This window comes from Apium graveolens, chromosome 7 (assembly GCF_009905375.1).
Source record: "Apium graveolens cultivar Ventura chromosome 7, ASM990537v1, whole genome shotgun sequence".
NCBI classification, from domain to species: Eukaryota; Viridiplantae; Streptophyta; class Magnoliopsida; order Apiales; family Apiaceae; genus Apium; species Apium graveolens.
In genome coordinates this window covers 53,044,876-53,066,433 of record NC_133653.1, presented here as the reverse complement: position 1 = coordinate 53,066,433, position 21,558 = coordinate 53,044,876, and the positions used below count along the sequence as shown (strand labels likewise).

Sequence of the window (21,558 nt, the reverse complement as noted above, 5' to 3'; positions counted from 1 at the left end):
TTAATCTCGATTGAATAAAGTTTTTGAAATACATATACAATACCATTGGTGTTTGTATGATTTTTTAAAATCTTTGTTGAATATACCTATTGAAATTAAAAAATTCATATAGAATCAAAATTAAATACACCCATTCTTTTATTTAAACAATTCTTTTAATATAAATTTTATGCAAATACACTGCTCTAAAGAGTAGAATCGATACTATTAAGTACCTCTATAGGGCACTCACCCCCAATTCGAAACCCTGCCCAAAAGACACTCATACTCACCAAACACAACAAAAATTAAATTTTCACCATCAAAAATGTCAAATTCTAATAATGAAATTCACCTTCACAATGCCATCTCCTATCAATTGGGCTCTCGAAATGCAGATCCCTCAATATTTAATCAAATTCAGCGAAATGGTTAGCATTTGATCAACTTATAGCGTTTTCTTATATGTGCATATATAATTATGTGTGTGTTGGTGTATCTATTAATTTATTGCACTTAATGTTATGTATATATGCATATATATATGTACATATGCATATATTTATGTCTATATGTAACTATGTAACTATGTCACTAGATTGATCTTGTGATTTTTTTCAATTTGTCAGGTTGTGTTAATGGTAAGTTTGGGTTTATAGTGATTTAGGCTTACCTTATATTTTTATACTCAAATAGTAGGCTACCTTTCATTTTATGAAGATTCAGAATAATTTGGAAATAATTTGGAAAATGTTATTAACTTTTTATTTTGAGTTTATTCCAGATTGTATTGTCAAAATTGATTGAAAGTTCTTTTTCAATTTTATGAAATTCATGTGTATGAAAAAACAGAGGTCGCTAATTATTGATACATACACTTTTTTATTTCTTTGCAACTTTTTGAAGAAAATGTTGAATATTTTGGACTTCTGAAAATTTAATTATGGCACAAAATTAATTTTTGGATACAAATATAGTTAAAAAATAATAATAAATAAGGGTGTATTTAGTGTTTAAGTAATATATAATCAAGAAATAGTAAGCTTTATTCATGTGAATTCTAAGTAATGTATCTTCAAAGAGAAGCTTATGCATATTTTTGAGTTTTTGTGATCGCAAACATGTAAATACTGATTTTAATACAAATAACTAACAATTTGCATCATTATAAATGGTTTGAAGATAATTAAATCATTGATAAATTTAGAAGAACATATTGACAATGATTAGAAAGGGTGTGCACAATTGCAAGTTGTTATGTCAATACAAAAGATGTATCAATATAAGTCAATCGTGTTGGTACAAATTAAAAAGTGTTTGTAATTTGCATACCCAAATATGTTGGAGAAGATAATGAACCAAAAATATAGTAAAAGAGAGGGGAAATTTGATATGGTTCAACAAGCTTACATCCACAATAGGAACTTCACTAGATAAACAGAGATTATAAATCAATATATGCTACACGGAATTTATTTTCAAATTCAGCCTATCATACCTATTATGTATATCCCTTACTCACTAAAGTGCTTTCCTCAAAATCTCTCCCTATCACTATTTTCTAACAACCTTTCCTTCTCTCCTTCTTCCAAACTAGACATAACTATCCTTTGAAAAGTTAATCAGATAACTTAGAGAACTACGAGGCCTAGATAGAATTCTAATGTTATAGCCGTTTATCACTATAACCCAACCAAACACTCACATTAACTCACCCAAAATAAAATAATAGGGAAGTAGGTGAACCCTCAATTATGACTAGCCACAAACTAACGCAAGGAAAGTTTCCTACTACATGGAATATCCGGTAGCTATATAGTAGGAAATGGGAGAACGAAGTGAGTAATGTGCATTATTATAAAATAAGGATGGGTATTCATAGAAGTAGTGCATGACATGAGTGCTAAATAAGTTGAAAGAGATATGTGGTGATAAGATGAGGAGAGTAGGTTGTTGTGATGTGGCCAAATAAGGGCCACTTATTTCAGCATCACCCCCTTTCGAACCTCCAACTCTTTCCATCCCTTTTCTTCAAAAAGAAACAACTTTTCCTACCATAGATGACATTCAAAAAAGCCCCTCTTAAAGGCTCCAAACTATACCCCAGTTTGCACATTCATTCTCCACTGGCCCATATTCTCTGGGAACAAGTTTTTTGTTGCCCAAAATTCTTCCAACTATGTATATGTGAAGCAATATAATTTATGCGCACATAGTCACTTGATTCACGTTGATCATTCTCATATGTATTCAATCACACATGAAAGTGTGACCACCTTTCTGTTATCTACTCCCAATTTGTTGCATAGTTCACTGCTCACTTGATTGGAGTTAATGTAGTGGAAGCCCTTTGACCAAACATCCATCTCATCAATAACTGTGTTAGGTCCTAAATGAGTTATAGAAGGGGATGGGGTGAAATTCAGATCTACTCTTTTTTATTATTTTTTCGTGTAGATATTAAACTCAGTATGAATTTAATGAAATGTGAAAATTAATGTAATCAAGATTTTGGGTTTAATATTGTCATTTTGAAATGTTAAGCGTGTACGGTACTTACACCTATAAAATAAATTATAACAACAAGATATAAACATAAATGTGTGTGTACCTACCTAAATCTAAAGAAATTTGAAAATAAAAAAATTTAATACAAACATTCAATCAAATCTCTTTAAGCTGTATAAACTGCCAAGCTGATCTTTTTGATGAATTTTATATTTTATTTGATCATCCAAACATGAATTCAACAAGTTTTCATATGAAAATATAAAGGCAAAGAACATATTTACACAAATATTTCTACACATACTCTTGCAAAACCGGGGTGTATGTATATATAACTTGTGCACCTTGTGCATGCCACATGCACATGCAAAAATGCTTTTTACTCTCTAGACTTTTGTTGCTACACATTTCAGTCCTTTGAACTTTCACAATTTGAAACCTCGAGATATAATATTGGATTCCTTGCAATGTGGGCCACCTCTAACACCGTTTTCTCAAAATTCTCCGTCAATATTAAATCTTTTAAATCCCACAAACAATTTCAAAACTTAACAAAATTAATTTTAACTGATACTCCAATTTTTTCGGCACCACTCCTTATCCTGACCTCTGCCTGAAATTACAGCAAAGTAAAAGAGAGTAAGGTACATTTGATAGGGAAGGAGGATTGGAAATATATATATGTGGTGATATGAGAATAAAAAGCAATAGTGGCCCAATAAGGGCACTTATTTAACATTCATGACTTATATGTTGGAGATGATATATTTTCTTTGACTTTTATTTGACATTATGTAATTCTTTTTCTTTTCAATAAAATCATGAATTTTTTAGATTATAATGCCTCCGTTTGATTAATTACTTGAATATGATGAGGTTGTCACATATCTTTATCTACAAATATCATTTATCCTATAAATATTTTTTTAATAATTAAACCATCTTATGGGAAACCGAATATCGCAGATGTATCTATTTTTTATCTATATTTTTATTATATGTATAAATTATTTTCTGAAAATCCATACTGTAGCTAATTTATTCGGTGAGGCCAAAAGCCAAACAATATTTCATTTGTGACGGCTATAAAAATATTAATTAACATTCATAGTCACCCAAACTTTTTATTTTGTTTCCTATGCATAACATAATAATTAAATGTAGATGCATCATACCCCAGTGTATGCTTACTCTAGTTATATTTGTTTATCTAGAAATTGTCAAAAACATGGATATCCAACCAATCTGTGGGTATATGCTTACTCTTGTTAGACTTGGTGTCTTTGGTGGAGCAAAATAGTAAATAACCTTCCAACTAATATTATATGAGTTGGCCATTTAGCGCCTCCTAGAAATCATAAGTCATATGTATATTATTACAAAAATAGAATAGGTTGATGAGGTGTATTAGGCTGAATTTAAAGTAATCTAGGTGACCAAAAATAAACTTAACGGTTCTTTATTACCAAATGTCAATGAATTATCAGGAATATCTAAGATAAATTTTCAGTTTTTAATTGTATAAGTCTAAGGGGATTATTAGTTTTCAGATGTTGATTAAACAATGAAATGACTTTTTGATTTTGTTATTGGTTGCCATCCATATATATTTATCTTTTCTGCATTTGGTTCCACCAAAACTTGTTTTTCTATTTTTGTTTAATTTAAAAAGCTATTCTTGTATATTCTTTTCTTATATCACCTTCAGGAACAATTGCACCTCGAGACAATAATGCTGTTGGGACTGAAAGATCTGTTCTTGTTTGTGATTCGTTTGCCAAAGGGTGGTGTGCAAAGGGAAATTCTTGTAGGTTTCTACATTTACAAGATTCATTCAGTTGGGAGCCATCAACTCCCTTTCAACCATCGTTTCCTCTCACTCAGAGTTTGTTGTCTTCAGTAAAACGAATCAACTCTATTCTTGATGTCACCGAACAATCGAAACCAGGTGAAGTACATTCTATACTTTCTGATGGTTTCCGTGGGAGCTCAAAATGTCTATCTTTTGAACAATCTCTTGGCCAAAATATTGCGAACCAGCAAAACTATGGAAATGGTTTACCTCCGCTTGAAACAGGAACTGCTGTGACTGGACACGATATGGCTGTACCAGAGGATAATGTTAAGATAAGTAAAGATATATCCAGGGATCCAAAATCAATGACTGAGTTTCGTCTTACTCTCATAGAAAAGGTCAAACAAGTGCTCCGTCCAATATGGCATGAGGGTAAATTGAGCAAGAAAGCTCACAACAAGATAGTAAAAAAAACAGCTGACAGAACCATGGGCATGGTCAAAAAAATTTCATCAACTCCGGAATCAGCGGATCGGTTTTCTTCTCCAGAGGACAAGATCATTGCAAAATGGGTCAAGGTGAGTTAAGAATTATGAATTTTTTTAAGAACTTAAGCAGCATTATATGTTTATAGCTTCATGCATGTACTGGAACATCAGATTCTTGGATTGATTAAATTGGTTTTTACATGCAGCATTACATGGAAAAATATGGAAAACAGTGACCTGGCTGTCCATGTATGTGTTTCTGCCATCAAGCGGTGATATTTAGTTCAGTAAAGGACAGGTTTAGTCAAAGGAAACAACTGGGAGCAAGAATCGTGACAAACAAACATTATGTATTTCTTATATTATGAAATCCAAACCAAACCGAATAAAATAGAAAATTTTAGTTTGTGTAGTTTAGTTTAGTGGATTCCGAGAAAAAGAATGTCCAATAACATTGCTTGCATTTTACGAGTTTTTAATTTGGTACTAATTTTGTAGCTAATTTATTTTAAAAATAAACATAAGAACAAGAATCAAATGAAGTATTTAGTAATGCTAAAAAATTTGAAAAATTATGAAACTTATAGTTTTAATAGGGATTTATTATAAAAATATTAAACCAAAAATAAGAAATTATAAATTATAAAAATTGTACCAAAAAGTGATATCAAAACCTTGACACATATATTAATAGATATTTTTTGATATTATTATTTAAAAATATATATAATTTAAAATTATCTGCATAGTATTTAAATTAAATTAATTTGGATAAAAGACATATTTGTGATTTCAATTCAGATTTAACAGAGAATATTTATATTTTAATTATTTTTGAGTAAAAAAATATTATCTAATATTATCATACAAATTTATATATTTTTGAAACGAGTCGAAGTTAAAATTGGGGGTGTAATATATTACAATATTATAAATACGGGGTGCACGTTGTAATAATATAAACATAAAAAAATTATTCCGATTTTACCCTTGAAAATTTTTAAAAGAGGTGCGATATGAAACGAAATTTACAGTTGAGGGATGCATTCTGCCAAAATTAAAAGTTTAAGATCAAACCGAAAAAGTGAATATCTATGAGGGGTGAAAAGTGTAATTTACTCTATTTCTTTTAATATTTCTCGTTTTGACGATAAGACTGTTTCTTGTTATGTATTTAGATGCCTTAAAATGCGTGTCAAGTATGATGCATGTCAAGCATGTGAAAAAATATATAGAGAAATGAGGGGGACCCATGTAGTATATTTTATTCAATTATGATCTATTTAGTTTTTTCTCAATAACATATTAGAATAGTTTAATAATTCTTAATAGATAGCTCCTTAAATAATAATATTATCATAAACATAAAATAATTTTAAATATCAATTTTGCTTATTTCAGATCACATTTGGTTTAGATAATATATATGACTCGATTTTGTTCGATTTCAGTTTATAATCGGATCTAGCATTTTAGATCATTTTCGGTTAATTTTCAGTGTAGATATTTTTCGGATCGGTTTAATTTGGTTTTTTTGATAATTATTGGATTATATGATTCGGATCCCGGATCGGATCTCGGTTTCATGAATTTCGGTTCGGTTTTTCGGATTTAGACCCATTTTTCCAGGTCTACTATGGCGTATTAGATTGATATAATGATTTAGATTAATTTTTAATTTTCATTTTAAGAGATGTTACTATTTGATCATATATCTATTTTTATATCAATTTCACCTGTCACGTTATTGCAGTACATTTGGTTGTAGAGGGTGCCATTTCCTTTGACATGATTGACTACAAATTAAGTTGTTGCCGGTATGTATTGATGTTTATTAATGTTGATAAGTATCCAATGGTTGAATCTATATATTTCATGTACTTTTGTTAGAACTTACTTTATGATTTTTTTTTTTGAAAAAGAGGTTATATATGTGATTTATTGTGTGTAATCAAGGTGCAATTCCTATTGATGATTTTGTTGGTGTGTAATCAATGATTTTGTTGGTGTGCAATCAAGCTGCAAGAACAAATAAAAACTTTTCCTAATGATGGTTGTTAATAACCATTGATTTGCTATTTATACGTAACATATTTGTTTAAGGAAGCAATATCAACTTATATTTAGTGCAGTAATGTACATAATAATTTTAAGACAATTTTTTGTATATATTTTATATATAGAGAAGTATATATTTTCTATTTAAAAAAAGTAAAATAATTTGTTGTGAAAATTGCGGCTTGTAAATTATTAATGTTACCTAGGGATGATAAGGTAGGCAAAAGATACAGCTTTATCTATAGACATATACATGACCGAAAAATAAATTATCCATTATTCGTGTGTTTTCTTTTAGTTCACAATTGTAGGAAAATGGTGGCAAATTAGTAATATTTATGTGAGAATGTGAGATGCGGTGAAAAGTGAGTCGGGATCGAGTTAAGCTTGATTCATCATGCCATTTTGTTATTTTTATTAATCGTAATCAACAACGTATACAGTAAGTCTAGATCATTTGTATCCATAGATATGTGGGCGATTTTTAATGTGGGTGTCAACACATGACAACAGGTGGCAGAAGAGCCGATAACCGACCAACGTCGATCATTGACGCTGGTCGATTATCAAGTCTTCCGCTGACATAGGTCGATGTTGGTCAGTTATATGGTTTTATAAAAATCTTAAAAAAATATAAAATTGATAGTGGATAAAACTTTTCCTACGATCGGGTTTATGGAAGACGCCATGTAAAAACTTCATAAACCGACCGTGTGATAACTAACCACTACATGACAAAGATGGTCAGTGGTATTAAAAAGATGATCGGTTATATGGCCATACCCTAGGTTTTTAGGTAAATTATATTTTTAAAAATTGATTTTTATGTCTTTAGTCGGTCAGTTATCTGGTTTATAAGTGAAAAAACACTGCGGCCGTTGCAGTGGAATTCCCATATACCAAAATCATTCTACAAAAAGAAATTCGATTGCACATAAAATATAATACTAATCTGACACCAAATCAAATGTTATTCTAAATCATGTAAAACACATCCAAACACTACAAGAAATAAAGAAAAAGACATCACCCTTTTAACAACGGTTTGAAATGCCACTGATGTTAACAGGTTTTATAACATCGCTTGGTTTTTAAACGATATTAAAGTATTTGTAGACATCGGTTTAACACATTATTGTTGTCTAATCTCATTTAAAAAAAAAACTAAAATGAACGGCTATAGTACAAATATATACATTCCTCCTCAGTGAAAATTCTAATTTCCCCCCACCCAAAATTCTATTTAACTTTCCACCTTTCTTTTCCCCTCACTTCACTTCACCCCTCCCGACTCTCTCTCTCTCTCCCTCTCTTCCCCCCTCTCTCTTTCGTCTCGCTCCCTTTTCAAGCTTCAACCCTGAATTTATCCTTAATTTCACAACACCCCCCTTTTTAAGAATGTATAAACCTTAATTTCAAATAATTACAAATGGAACAAAATTAGTTCAACAAACTTTCAATTTCTTGGTTCGATTTCTACAATTAGTTGAACCCGTCTTTAATTAGCAAGATTGGGTTAATATTTGCTCATATTTTGTATAAATTTTATTCTTTCTCTCAATAGATCTGGGATTTTATTGAGTTTAGGAGTTAATTTTTTCTATAAAGGTACACACTCTATGTTTTTTCTATGGAATTAAAAAGTATTATAAATATTTTTTTCATTTTTCTTTCATGTTGTATAGCGTTTAAATGAATTCTTTTCGGATCTTCGTTTAACAGAAAGATCCAAAAATAGGAGAAATTGAATATTTTATCATATAGTTTCAACTTATGCGAAGTGGTTGCTACAAAGCAGGTTATCATATCTACTTGGTTTGATTTCTAAGGCAGGTTATCCTCTCTACTTGGTTTGCTTCGTTTAAAATTAAATCATCACTATCTCACCAGAGAGAAGTTTGATTTAAGTGTGTGTGACCTTTTGTTTAAGTTATCATTATTTCTACTATTATTTTATTTTTTACTGAGCTAATCATATAACCTGGAATGAGCCATATACAATAATCTTTGTTAACAATAACTAGCATCTTTTATATTTTTTCAGTCTAATATTTACCTAGCGAGTGTCTTTTGTTTGATATATGTTCTTCTTGTTACATGTTATGCTTATAACTTTCAATTTATTCATATAGGCTAATAAAAATTATTCCAGATTTCTTGATGTAACCTTCTTTTTCAATGAAGTTCAAAAGGAAGGTAAGGAAAAATTAAAAGTTTATGAAGTTGTGTTAATGTCAGAATGTTATTATCGTATCCAATTTATCACATATATATCAAATTTTTGAGAAGTGTGATATGTCAAGTTGATTAATTTTAATCATTGTCTGTTTCTATTATTGGTTTATGGTATGTCAAATTGTAACCTGGAAGATAGACTGAATTTTCATAATTGGTAGCATTTTAGAAAGAGGAAAGAAATATGGTTACCTATTAAAAATATTGTGAATTCGAACAGGTTTTTGTTTTATGGCATATTTTCTTATTTTTATTATTTTTTAAAGCCACCATTCACTTGGTATTTTGGATCCATATGGTGGTGTTGAAAAAGCTACAACAGATAAGCTTCAACACCTATCAGTAGTGGCCTTTCACCGGCATATAGTTCAACTCCGATCAACTAAATTATTGTCCATACTCTGCACTTGGGACACATGATTGGGTTTTGTTGCACATTCCCTTGAGCTGCGTCTTGAAGAAATGGATGATAGTCCACCAAAATAACTTACGTATTCTTTCAAATTTCAACTAATTAGCCTTTCACTTCGATTAATTTTACTTATGTTGTTACTAATTTTATTTATTGATATTTTTCTTTTTCTTGCATTCTATATTTCAGTTTTTCTGCAATGCCTTATGGGTTGGTTGAATTTGTATTTTGGATCTATATAGTGATCGACAGTAGCGTGCCCCCAACTAATCATCCACTCTAATTGTGGAATTAATATTTATCACCTCCCAGTTCTAAAGACTGCACTGTAGACAACTCAGACATAAATTTAAATTCTACTTTAACTAGTGACGAACATGAGGTGCATGTTTTTTGTTTGTGTAATTATGGGCATAATGTAGATGTTTATATTTTGTTGGATGTTTGAATGTAAACCTGTGGTAATATATTGGATGTTCGGGTGTTAAAAAAATAGTGGCTATTGAAGATTTGGTAATGAAAATAGAATTGGGTTTTGGTTTTGATTGCGATATTCTATTGGTTAATTTTGGTTTATAGGTTTGCAAGCACAGGGTATACAAATCAAAACATAACAAAGGATTCAAAAGATACAAATAACTGATGTCTCCCATGAATAAAATATCAGTTTAGTTTAAGAAAATCAGTGTTAAATTATATCTTTAACAATAGTTCAAAATTAATAAAAAATAAAGGCCTACATAACTAATGTCTAAGATTATAGTTTACATCATTCCAGAAAATAACTAATGTTAAAAGTACTTATTTACAACGTTCTGATTTGCATAAACGTTATCTTTGTCTATTTATCCCTTACGTATCGCGTACATAAATTGATAGAAATTACAAGATAAACTAATGTTGAACTAGTGATCATGTGTTAAAATGTAAGATATTAAAACAACCACGTCAGTTTCTAAGTTATAATTGTGGTCTAGATATATCTTAAACATCGATAATAGGCAAATGGTGTTGCATTAGGTAATAGGCAACACGAGGCAGGGGTTGACAATGTGGATGTGGCTGTAGAGCCTTAAGACAACGAATTATGTAACACTAGAAAGCGTTGTATTATGCGTCTTATACAACAGTAAAAACGTACAATGACAATAATTAGTGTTACATAAAATGAAGCCATATCACCACAGTGTCCTACGTGCAAGTGACACATCATATTGCCACGTCAACAGTGGCCCCTACTTTGACACGTCAGCAAGGGGTCCCATATTTGCCACATCAGTAGTGGGAGCCACTTTTACATGTCAGCAGTGGGTCCCACAATGTGTAATGCAACACTGGTTTTTGTCATCTGCAACACCATTTTTATTAATATGCAACATCATGTTTAGTATTACGCAACACCGTATAGAGTCAAATGCAACACTACAAAAATAAAATTTTTGAAATAATTGTTCTGCTTTTACATTATTCCTGCCAAACAAGGCATCCAACATTCAATACAACAAGCATCTAACGAAACTTAAAACTTATTAAACCAGTTTTAAAGTCTTATCAACAAGCATAGATGAAATCGGATACATACTTTGGTTCTAACTATTAAAGTACATAAATTCTAACTTCAAAAGAGAAAAAATATCAAATACTCGATAGTGAAAGATATATGATAGTAAACACTTTTCCTACATCAAGGAGAACGACATTCAACCAAAGTGCAAGTCCAAATGTAAGCACTGCCATGATCGTAGGAATGTTCTAGAGCACAACCATGTTAGTAGAAATTTTATACATGAATTTCCTGAGCCAATCATCCTCCAGATCTCGGAAATTCTGAAATCTTTTCTTAAAATGCTCCTCCCATGGTTGAAATTTGATGAAACGCATATTTTCGAGCATCAACATTGTGCGGGCTCGGAGGAAGGTTGTAGGAAGAATCGGCTCCTACGCAAAGCTTGAACAGAAGGGTTAGAACATAAAACTATGTGGATATAATAAATACGTTATTTGCTTATTCAATGTGAATATTATAATATGAAAAATCACATATATTATGGTTACATAAATTATATTAAATGAAGTTTACAGTAATTTGACATAATAAATCTAGCATACACTACACCATATATGGCCTATCGCAACGCCCCCTTAAAAAAATGTTACCAAATATGTTACCCTAGCTATGAGACTTATGAGGTGATGTAACATTGCATTTTTGTGTTAGCTTAGCCAAAAACATCATGTTACATTAGGTAGATAATATTGGAGCTTGCAACATTCATGCCAAAGTGTTATCTTAGAGTATTAAAACATAAATATAATATCTTTTAAGATTAAATATTAATTTAAAATGATTTGTCAAGAATTTAATGTGATATACAAATTTAATAAATGAGATGCATGATATGCAAATTTTATACATATTAAAATTTCAAAATTTTAAAATAAAGTTTTTTAAAGTAATAAATTTTAAAAAATTTAAATTGGAATTTTTAAAAAATAAAAATTTAAAATATTATAAATTATCCTAATTTTTATATGAGCATTGATATACTAATTTTTAAAATAAAATTATTATATCATAAATATGCAGATTTATATAAGTAATAAAATACATAAAGATAACTAATATTTTCTTTAAATAATTATTTAGTATCTTTTATTATAATAATAAAACATAAATTATATACAAATTTTGGGACACTTGGAAATTTTCGGGGCAAAATTTATGAAAAATTTCAAATGAAGCGCCAAGTTTTTTGGATAAAAGGCGCCGACAATTCAACCCATTTTCAACACATAGAGCCTCTTGTTCTTTTGCTCTCTCACTTTTCTCAGTCCCTCAAACTCCCTCTCTAAAATTCACTCTCTGTTTCTCTCTTTCTTGTATTTCTCCCTCATACACACAGCCCCTCTCTCTTATATCTCTTATATAAATCTCTTTATCTCCCGTAAATTTTCTTTTTCAAATTAAGGGGGCTTTGAATGTATATAAGATTTTGAGTTTTAATAAGATCTGGAGGGTACTCATGGAAGAGAACCGGGAAGAGGTGTTTTGTTTCCTATTTTCACTAATTTCTTGAAAACAATTCCTCTATGTAGTTACCAATTTATCTTATTTGTCACACTTTTTTCTTAACCGCTCGAATTTAACAAGTTATGTGTTAAATCAAGTTACAAATTGATTGATTTCATATGGAATCACTTCTTCTACTGTGAACAAATTGGACCAAAATTCCTGTAGACCCTAGTATATCTGTTACTTTATTTTTTTGAGTTTGGAGAGAATAAACATAATTTTTATGTTGTTTCTCAGTTAGTTGTGCAATTTTTTTTAACATGATGATACTAGATATGAAAAGCAGAGTGCTCTCGTTTCCCTTGCTGTTTCAGATATTGTGCTAATAAATATGTATGGTTGCTTCAGTTTCTAGCACACACTTTTGTATTACCTCCGTCAGAAAATACTAATAGAAATTGATATTTCTTGTAAATTTATGTTTCAGTTTTCTTATATTTTTTGATACTTAGGTGGTGTCATGACATTGGACTGGAGCAGGCTCCAAACAAGCCACTCTTGAAGACTATTTTTCAGGTAAAATAATATAAAGCTCTGGTTTTATGTTTCAAATGCATCTGAGGCCAGGGTAACTTATAACGAACATTTCAGGTCATGATACGATTGTTCAGCCCTCGTAAAACAACTTTAATGTTTGTCATACGTGACAAAATAAGGGTGAGGTTCCACTCTTGTCATATTCTGTTCACAAACCACAAGCTCATAAGATGGTTGAAATGATGAAAAGCAGAGTTTATAGAAAGCATGTATGTGTTATTACTGGCGTAAATAAGCACATTGGTTTTTTAATACGTATTGTTGTAGTGTTAGTTAATGTGAGTTCTTGATTGGTATTTGTGGTATTGACAGGCAACATCTGGTTTGGGTGCTGCTGCAGCAGCAGCTGATCTTTTGAGAAATGGATTTTATGTTGTTCTAGGTACGTTGTAAATTTCTTTTCGTGACCGTGAGATCATCTCATTGAGACTTGGAAAAAATCCAGGCAAGCAGCAGCTTATCTTGTGAGAAATGGATTTTATGTTATTCTAGGTATGTTGTAAATTTCTTTTCATAATCGTGAGATCATCTCATTACGACTTGGAGTCATTCTGTAAAAACTATGGTACAATGAAATATGGTATATTACTCTAATGTTACTTCTTGACAAATATACTAAACTTCTCTTCATCTTATAATTTGTGTGGTTGAAATATATAATAAAAAACGTGGTTGATTCTTCATCTTATAATTTGTGTGGTTGAAATATATAATTTGTGTGGTTGAAATATAAAATAGAACATAGTAAATTCTACTCCTGCAGTTGGTTTATATTTTCCGGTATAAAATATATTATACATGTTAATTCTTGATGACACGCTTGGTATGATATCCAGATACTAAGGCTCTGATCAGATAAAATGTTCCCAATGATACTATAAACTGTCAATTAAATTTATGTCCTTCCACAGTCCCGAATGGTAGATATATATCTATTTTGAGCTTAATAACCAACCTACTGGTCAAACTCTACCAAAATTATATGAATATTCTTTGACTGAATTCTAAAATTTGCAGATTATGTTTGTAAATTGATAACTATTTTCAGTAAACATGATCACACGGTCTATATATAAGTCTTGTGTAATTATGTTTGTAAATTAGTTGGTTTAATTAGCTATGTTTACTGTTATTTTTGAGGTTGTAAACTTGAGATGGTTGTAGTTGATAAATTAGTTGGTTCAATTAGTTATGTTTACTGTTATTTGCTGGTTCGATTTCTTGCTTGCAAATAACTTAGTTAATATTTCAGGGGAACGAGGAAAGCTTATAAGAGAAAGCTTCATGTGTATAGAAAGGGAAAGGCTAAAGTCTTACAATAGCCTCCTAAACTGTTACCATAGTATGTTTAAAATGTTTCATTAGGCTAATTATAATGTTACAAAAGCTTTTCAAAGTGTTACATTAGGTTCTATGGCCCACTCGCCACGTCATCAAGACAACTCATCACTGGGGCCCCAAACTTGCCATGTCAGCGAGTGGGTCCCACCACGGGGCCCACTTCATCGCATTAAGATATCAACTTGGTTCATTTCTTCTTAACCAAGACTTTCTTGAGTACTATGAGAATGCTCATATATTGTAAGTTATTATAAATATTATTTTGGTGGGCTTCCTGCTCACCCTTGTTTTATTCTTTCATCACACAACATCAGACATGCAAGATGAATAGGACCAAGCTCCCAATTCATGAGCGGATAGGAAACGTTCCGCAGTTTCCTATAGGCGTTGATGTCACTGTAGCTGAGGTAGGAACTACCAATAGGCTAGGCTTTCAACTTTTGATGTATCAGATTATGTATAATTATGAATTGTAATAATGGCAAAGAAATGTAAATTTATTCAGAAACCTTTTAAGGTGTATTGGCAGATAATTGTGGAATAAAATGACTTGTGATTATTTTTGGATATTCATCTCTGAGACTATAACTTGTGGTGTGTGTGTTTATTGTGGGGTCACAGTACAAAGTAGTTGATTGTGTATTAAGTTTGGGTGTTATTAAGGGAAATGGAACTCGTGACAACCCGGATCCCCGACCCCGGATTTGGGGGTGTTACAGAAGTGGTATCAGAGCTAAGCATTATAAACCTCAGAGATGATGTGACGTTAAGATAATAAGTTCACTAAGATAATAAGAACTCTTGCCAAGTTCATAGTCGGGCTACCTAACGTAGTACTGACAGTTAAAACCCTTATGGGAACCCTTATAAATATCGTGATAGAAGTGTAGTTCGTTATCGTATATGGTAGCGGGACTCTGAACCCTGAGGTTGAGGAGCAACAACGCGATGATGTTTTATTACTTATTGGAGATCAGATTATGGATCCGATAGAGCGTCCTAACGCGGGATCGGATGATGTTCATATTGAGGATGTAGCGGTTGAGGATGTTATCATAGAAGGGACAGTTGCTGAGGAGGATCCCATGGAGGATCCTGACAAGAATGAATAAAGGACCACTGTGGAATTGATAACCATGGTTAGGGAAACTACCAGAGGTAAGATTGGTCGGTCACTACCAGAGGTTCATTCAAGTTTGTAAAGATAGTAGCCCCTTTGACGCGGCTTACTCGTAAGACTAAGAAGTTTGAATGGACAGAGAAATACGAGAAAAGATTTTAACAACTAAAGCAAAGGTTGGTGGCGGCCCCTATGTTGGCATTGCCGGATGGAAAAAGGAGATTTTGTGGTTTGTATTGACGCTTCAAATAAGGAATTAGGGTGCTCTTATACTGTACAACAAGGTACTCGCGTACGCGTCAAGACAATTAAGGGAATATAAAATTCGATATCCCCACCCATGAGCTTGGGCTCATGGCAATAGTTTTGCCCTAAAGATTGGAGGCACTACTTGTATGGAGAGAAGTACGAGAATTATCTAAGCCATAAGTGCTCTAGTACATTTTCACGCAGAAAAGAGCTCAACATGCGCCAAATGAGGTGGTTTGAGCTAATCAAGGATTACGATTATGAGATTCTTTATCATCCAGGGAAAGCCAAAATGGTGGCTAATGCCCTTAGTATAAAAGAGAGACTCAAGATAATAATGTCTTTGGGAGAGTTTATAAGAGATTTTGAGAAAATGGAAATAGAAGTGAAGGTAACCGAAGCCGGTACCGAAAAGCTGTTTGAGATTGCAATACAGACCGAATTTTTGGAAAAGAACATATTGTGCGAGAAAAAGTGATGAATGAAGGCAGAGAGCCAACAATTAGATAAAAGATTAATACCGAGAAAGATGATAAGGGAATAATGAGGTATTCCTACAGAATTTAGGTTCCAAATGTTCAAGAGCTTAAAGATGAGATCCTAGATGAAAGCTAGTTTGAGGAATAAGATTTAGAGCAAAACCTGAACGTGATAGTCAGGGAGGTCGCCATCAAGATAGAATGAAGCCATAACATAATGAAGTGGAAAATGAGGATTTAAAATGTATAAAATAACCCCAAGTATGGGAGAAGGATGAAACATTTCATACTAAGGAAACAGAAAGTCGAGTAAGGAAAGGAGACCCGAGACGGTACTCCTATACGGTAATTTATGGACCTGTCTAGACAGAACTTAGACTATTATCCCCAACCACCACCCTGAGGAAACAATGCAGTGAGAAATTCTTTCAGGACATTTAAGTCGCTAAGCTCTCCGAGTTCTAAGGAACCAGCTGACCCAGTCGAGGCAAGAGCCTGGCTAAAGGAAATACAGGAATCATTGGAGATTCTAAATGATTGACGAATCACAAAAGAGTGTTTTTGTCACTTACCCTCCTCAGAGGGAGACCACCCGCTGGTGAAAGGCCAAGGAAGGCACGGAACAAGAGATTATAATAAACTGATTTAAGTTCAGTCAATTATTTTCAGTAAAGTACTTCCCAAGGTTATGGAGATAGTGTAAAAGCTTTTGAGCCAGAACAAAGGCAGACGAGTATGATGAATTGTGAATCTAAGTTGTAAAAGTTGTCAAGATTCGTTCTAAGGGCACGAATCCAGAATGACGGGATGTTTGAAATCAATGCTTATTTGTGTTGGTTCATGAAATAATGATAAGAGAAAGGAAAATAAAAAGAAACTGAAGTGGAAAGGAATATAAAGGCAATAGAGTTTGAGGTATGATAAGGGAGTTGGGTATGAGGAAACCCTAAAGACTCGTAGCAATAGAATTAAAAAAGTATGCATTCGTCAGGATGAGGGTGATTCACCATGAGTTAAAATTGATGGTTGAGGGCATAAGAGAAACATATATTTTATCCCCTGTAGTTTGGGAGGATTCGAGGAAACCTTGAGATAGTTCGAAGGATAAATAATGAGACGAGGATAGACTGAGGAGACAAGAAAGTAAGAAATTAGGAAAAATTGGATGAAGGAAGTGACCTTCAAGAATGGGAAGTGTAAGACTGGTGGCTTGATACCCAGAAAGGGAGACGCCAGGTATGAAAGATATCCCAATATTGAGATGACTGTTGAGATAAACAACAAAAGTAAATAAGGAATTATTAAGAAGAAGTTCATGTTGAACACGACCAATATCTTCCAGAACATCCTTGTTATCGTTACCAGATTAGGCAAGAAAAGCGGATAACCGTTGTTATCTTTTGGAGGCCATTTTGATTAACCTCATTTTGTATACAGATGTTATTGTGAAATTAGGCATATACTATTGAGGTGGGAATGATTGAATGAGACACCCTTATCAGGGATATATGACTTGATTTATCCATGGAAGGATGCAGGTACCTTTTAAAGGTGGAATTATGGATAGAACATCGGTAACTTAAAATGAATCCTAGGGGAATGCATAAAGGTTGGCATTTCACCCTTAATATGGACAATATGAGTTTTTACAGTATGATTTGGAAAGGGTTAAGGTAACAATAACCTTTAAGGATCAGTGGAGAAATTTTTCAGAAGTATATAGACAATGATTCTGGTATTAGTAAACGGTATTTTGATATGCCCTGTATCTAAGGAATACAGGAGGAACGATTCAAGGATAACCCTACAGGTTTTACAAGGAGAAAGGTAATATTCAAAATTCTCAAGAATAAAAATATTGATAAAGGAAATATGACATAATTATAATGATGCCAAGTGGGGCACGTGTTAAACCAAGAGAAAGTAGGGATCGAACCAATAGAGGTCAAAATTGTTCAGGGCAATTAGGACCTAAGATAAAAGATGTTCTAAGTATGACTGAGAGTCAGTCGTGACAGTGATTAACCTCTAAAGATTGAGGCAATAACTTATGGAAAAATGGTGATATTTTTTTTTATTTACTCATCAGATATTAAAGAAAAGCATTTTCACATAAGCAGTGATTGAAATGAGGTAGAAAATTTATTTGGAGGTGGTTAAAATGACATTGATTGTAAGGAAATTTTACTATCAGGAAAGGCCAAAGAGGTGGCCGACACTTTAAGTGTAAGAGGACAATTACAGGTGCTCGTGCCAGAGGAATACAGTGATAATGGTTGAAGCCGTAAAGGTTGTATTATGGTTTGAAAGATTGACATTCCTTCTAATGACTGTGCAATACCCAACCGTAATAATAGTTTGGTAAAGGTTTAATTCGTGTAATCGCCATGAACAGGCTATCTATCTCAGAAGATACTATCTTGAGATAAGCCAGGACCATGTTTCCAAAAAGGACTAGATGAACCTTTGAGTTAAGTCTTCTATTGAAGGCATATGATTAAGAATGGTATTAACCTGCTATCGTTGCTTTGATTGAAACTCTTCTGCAATTTTATCTGCTTCATGTCATGAATGTACATCAGGATCTGGAGTGTTCTTCATGAATTATGATTGGTGGTTATGTTAACTCCTTAGAAGTATTCTATAAGACATGTATGGACTCCGTATGGTTAGATATTAAGATTTCATGGAAAGTGAATGATGACAGTAGGTCAGTGGTGGACCATAGTAAGGCAACAATGATTCTGCGAGTAATGAGCTGATTACAACCGTGAGAGCTGTATTGGAATGGATGTTGAGATTGAGTACCACTAATCGGGTCGTGGTAGTGTATAAGTTATCATTGATAGACAAATTAAGTAGAGTATCTACCTATTGAATATTTATTCCCTCTTATGAGAAGAGAGTCGTATTACTATATGAGGAAGGTTGCGGTGTAAGCATAGAATTCTAGTAATGATGATGTCTAGAATGAGATCCCAGATTCGATTTTCGATATCGAGGGAGTTTCAAAGGTGATTGTGTATAAACTCGAGGAAGAGCATGGGTACATAGAATGATGGACGGAATAGGAAAAAATATTAAGCATGTGAAATGCGATGCTATAATACTTGATGTTGATATAAATACATATATGTTTTGTTCTCCTATGACAAACCTCTATAGTTCAGAGGTAGATTCCAAGCCAGATATTTTATGGCAATAATTTTTTTTTTTTACGTATATACAATTCTCTTCAGTTTGTTCTTTTCTATTCTTTTCATTTCATATAAATTGAGAAGAACAACCCTTCCAGAAGGGGAGGTATTGCCGAATGACTATCTATCTGTGTGATAGAAGCCGAGTAGGATACCATGTATTGTTTAATTGCTTGTCAAGTACTAAAGGCTGGCCACCTTCTATTCTAACTATGCAATGTAACAAGTGTTCATGATCATAGTGATCTCTCAATGAATTCTTTTACTTCTATATGATTGATCAAATTTTGGAAAATAGAAACAGCTGAAAAATGAGAAGTAAAGTTATGGTCGTATTCGGAATGGAAACACATTCGTGATACTAAGGTTGACGTGGTTATTAAAAGGTTATAGAACGCTAACGAGCAAAAGTATAACTAGTATAATATTAGGAACGGAAGGTGGTAGCGATTACGAGCTGGAAAAGAATGGGTATTGAGAAGCAAAAGCTCTAATGCTAAAAGTTATAATGAGAGTCTGTGCAATAGATTTGAAAGAAATTGGAATGATCACTTAACATGGATTGAGTTTCTTACGACAATAGATCATATGTCAGGTATCGAGATGTCGTCTTATGAGATTTTTGAGGGAAGACAATGTCGATCCCCCTTATCTTAGGATGAAGTTGTAGAGCGCAAGATGCTCGGACCCGCAGTAGTCCAAAGGACCAAGGATATAATAGACCTAACCAGAGGACGGCTGGCAGTAGCCCAAGATGGATATAAGAAGTATGTTGATTTGACACGAAAGGACAAGGAATAGGAAGTAGGGGACCTAGTGTTGTTATAGGTATTTCCTTGGAAAGGAAGGATGAGGTTCGGAAAGAAATGAAAGCTAAGTCCACGAATTGTTGGACCCTTGGATATATTAAGAGGTATTGGGGAGATAGCATATGAGCTAGCCGTAACCCCGAACATGTAGTAGGTCATAACGTGTTTCACGTATCAATATTAAGGAAGTGTAATTCAGATGCCAGATAAATAGGGGCATATGAGCGCATAGACATGCTACCCGACGTAACCTATATGGAGCAACCAGGAAGGGTTATAGAGTGAAAAGGAACAAGTGCTGAGGAGAAGGATTATCAAACTAGGCAGAGTTTGGTGGTGGGACCACGATGTGGGAAAATTTACTCGAGAGTTAGAAAGTGCAATGCTAAGAGAGTATCCCTATTCATTTTCTATCTGATTCCGAGACGGAATCCTTTTAAGGAGGGGAGACTGTAATAACCCCAATTTTTGGAAATTTTTGAAACCCTTATGAATAGTGTTTTTGCTGAATGGGAAAACTTTTCATGCCACACTATGTAGGGGTTTTGGTATGGATATTTTGAGATTTTATTAGTACTTTATATGGGATATAAGTGTATGTAAAGATCGTCAGAATCCAAATTCCGAACACTTTGATTTTCCCGGAAATCCACCAGATACGGAAAGAATTAAGTATAAGGTAACAGGATAAAAAGGATTTAAATTAAAGGATTATAAGAGAGGATCATAAAAGGAATACAATATATTAAGAAAGGTTAAGGGAACCTAAGTAATAAGATCCCGGTATGATCCCTCAAATGATAAACGAAAATGAAAGTTAAGCGAACCGTATAACAGATCAGCGGTCATTAGGCAAACAATTAGGAAGTTAATCAAAGGGATTAGAGAGGATGATGTCACCCAACCAATGAGAAGAGGACAAGTGTGGGATGATGACATAAGATTGATGACCTAAGCATGACCAAAAAGGAAGGAAGTGTGGTTGATTATTAACCACACAATTTTACATGGTTAAAAGGGTAATTAAACAAAACAAAAACCTAGCAACCAAGCAAAACAAATCAAAAACACAAAAAACACAACTTCACCTCTTTTTCTCCATTGAAGCTCTCGGCTTCTTTCTTAAGAAATGGGAAGTCCAAGCTCCTTCACTTGCTATTTTACAAGGTAATTATCCTAGCTTCTCCTAGTTAAGTTACATACTTCCTAGGAATCTTAGCTTCAAAATCCTTTCCTAGCATTTCCTATAAATCATTCAAGAAGATGGTGAATAGTACT

At 32.8% G+C, this 21,558-nt stretch overlaps 1 protein-coding gene across 1 annotated transcript in view; it reads left to right on the top strand.

Annotated features, from left to right (window-relative positions):
* Window positions 1–251: 251 nt before the first annotated feature.
* The window catches only part of LOC141671004 (zinc finger CCCH domain-containing protein 36-like), a 163,048-nt gene continuing 141,741 nt past the window's right edge, over window positions 252–21,558 (top strand). Inside the window, exons 1-2 of the mRNA XM_074477068.1 lie at window positions 252–410; window positions 4,196–4,860. Coding sequence (XP_074333169.1) covers window positions 308–410; window positions 4,196–4,860 — 768 coding nt within the window. The 5' untranslated portion in view covers window positions 252–307. The remainder of the gene's footprint in view (window positions 411–4,195; window positions 4,861–21,558) is intronic.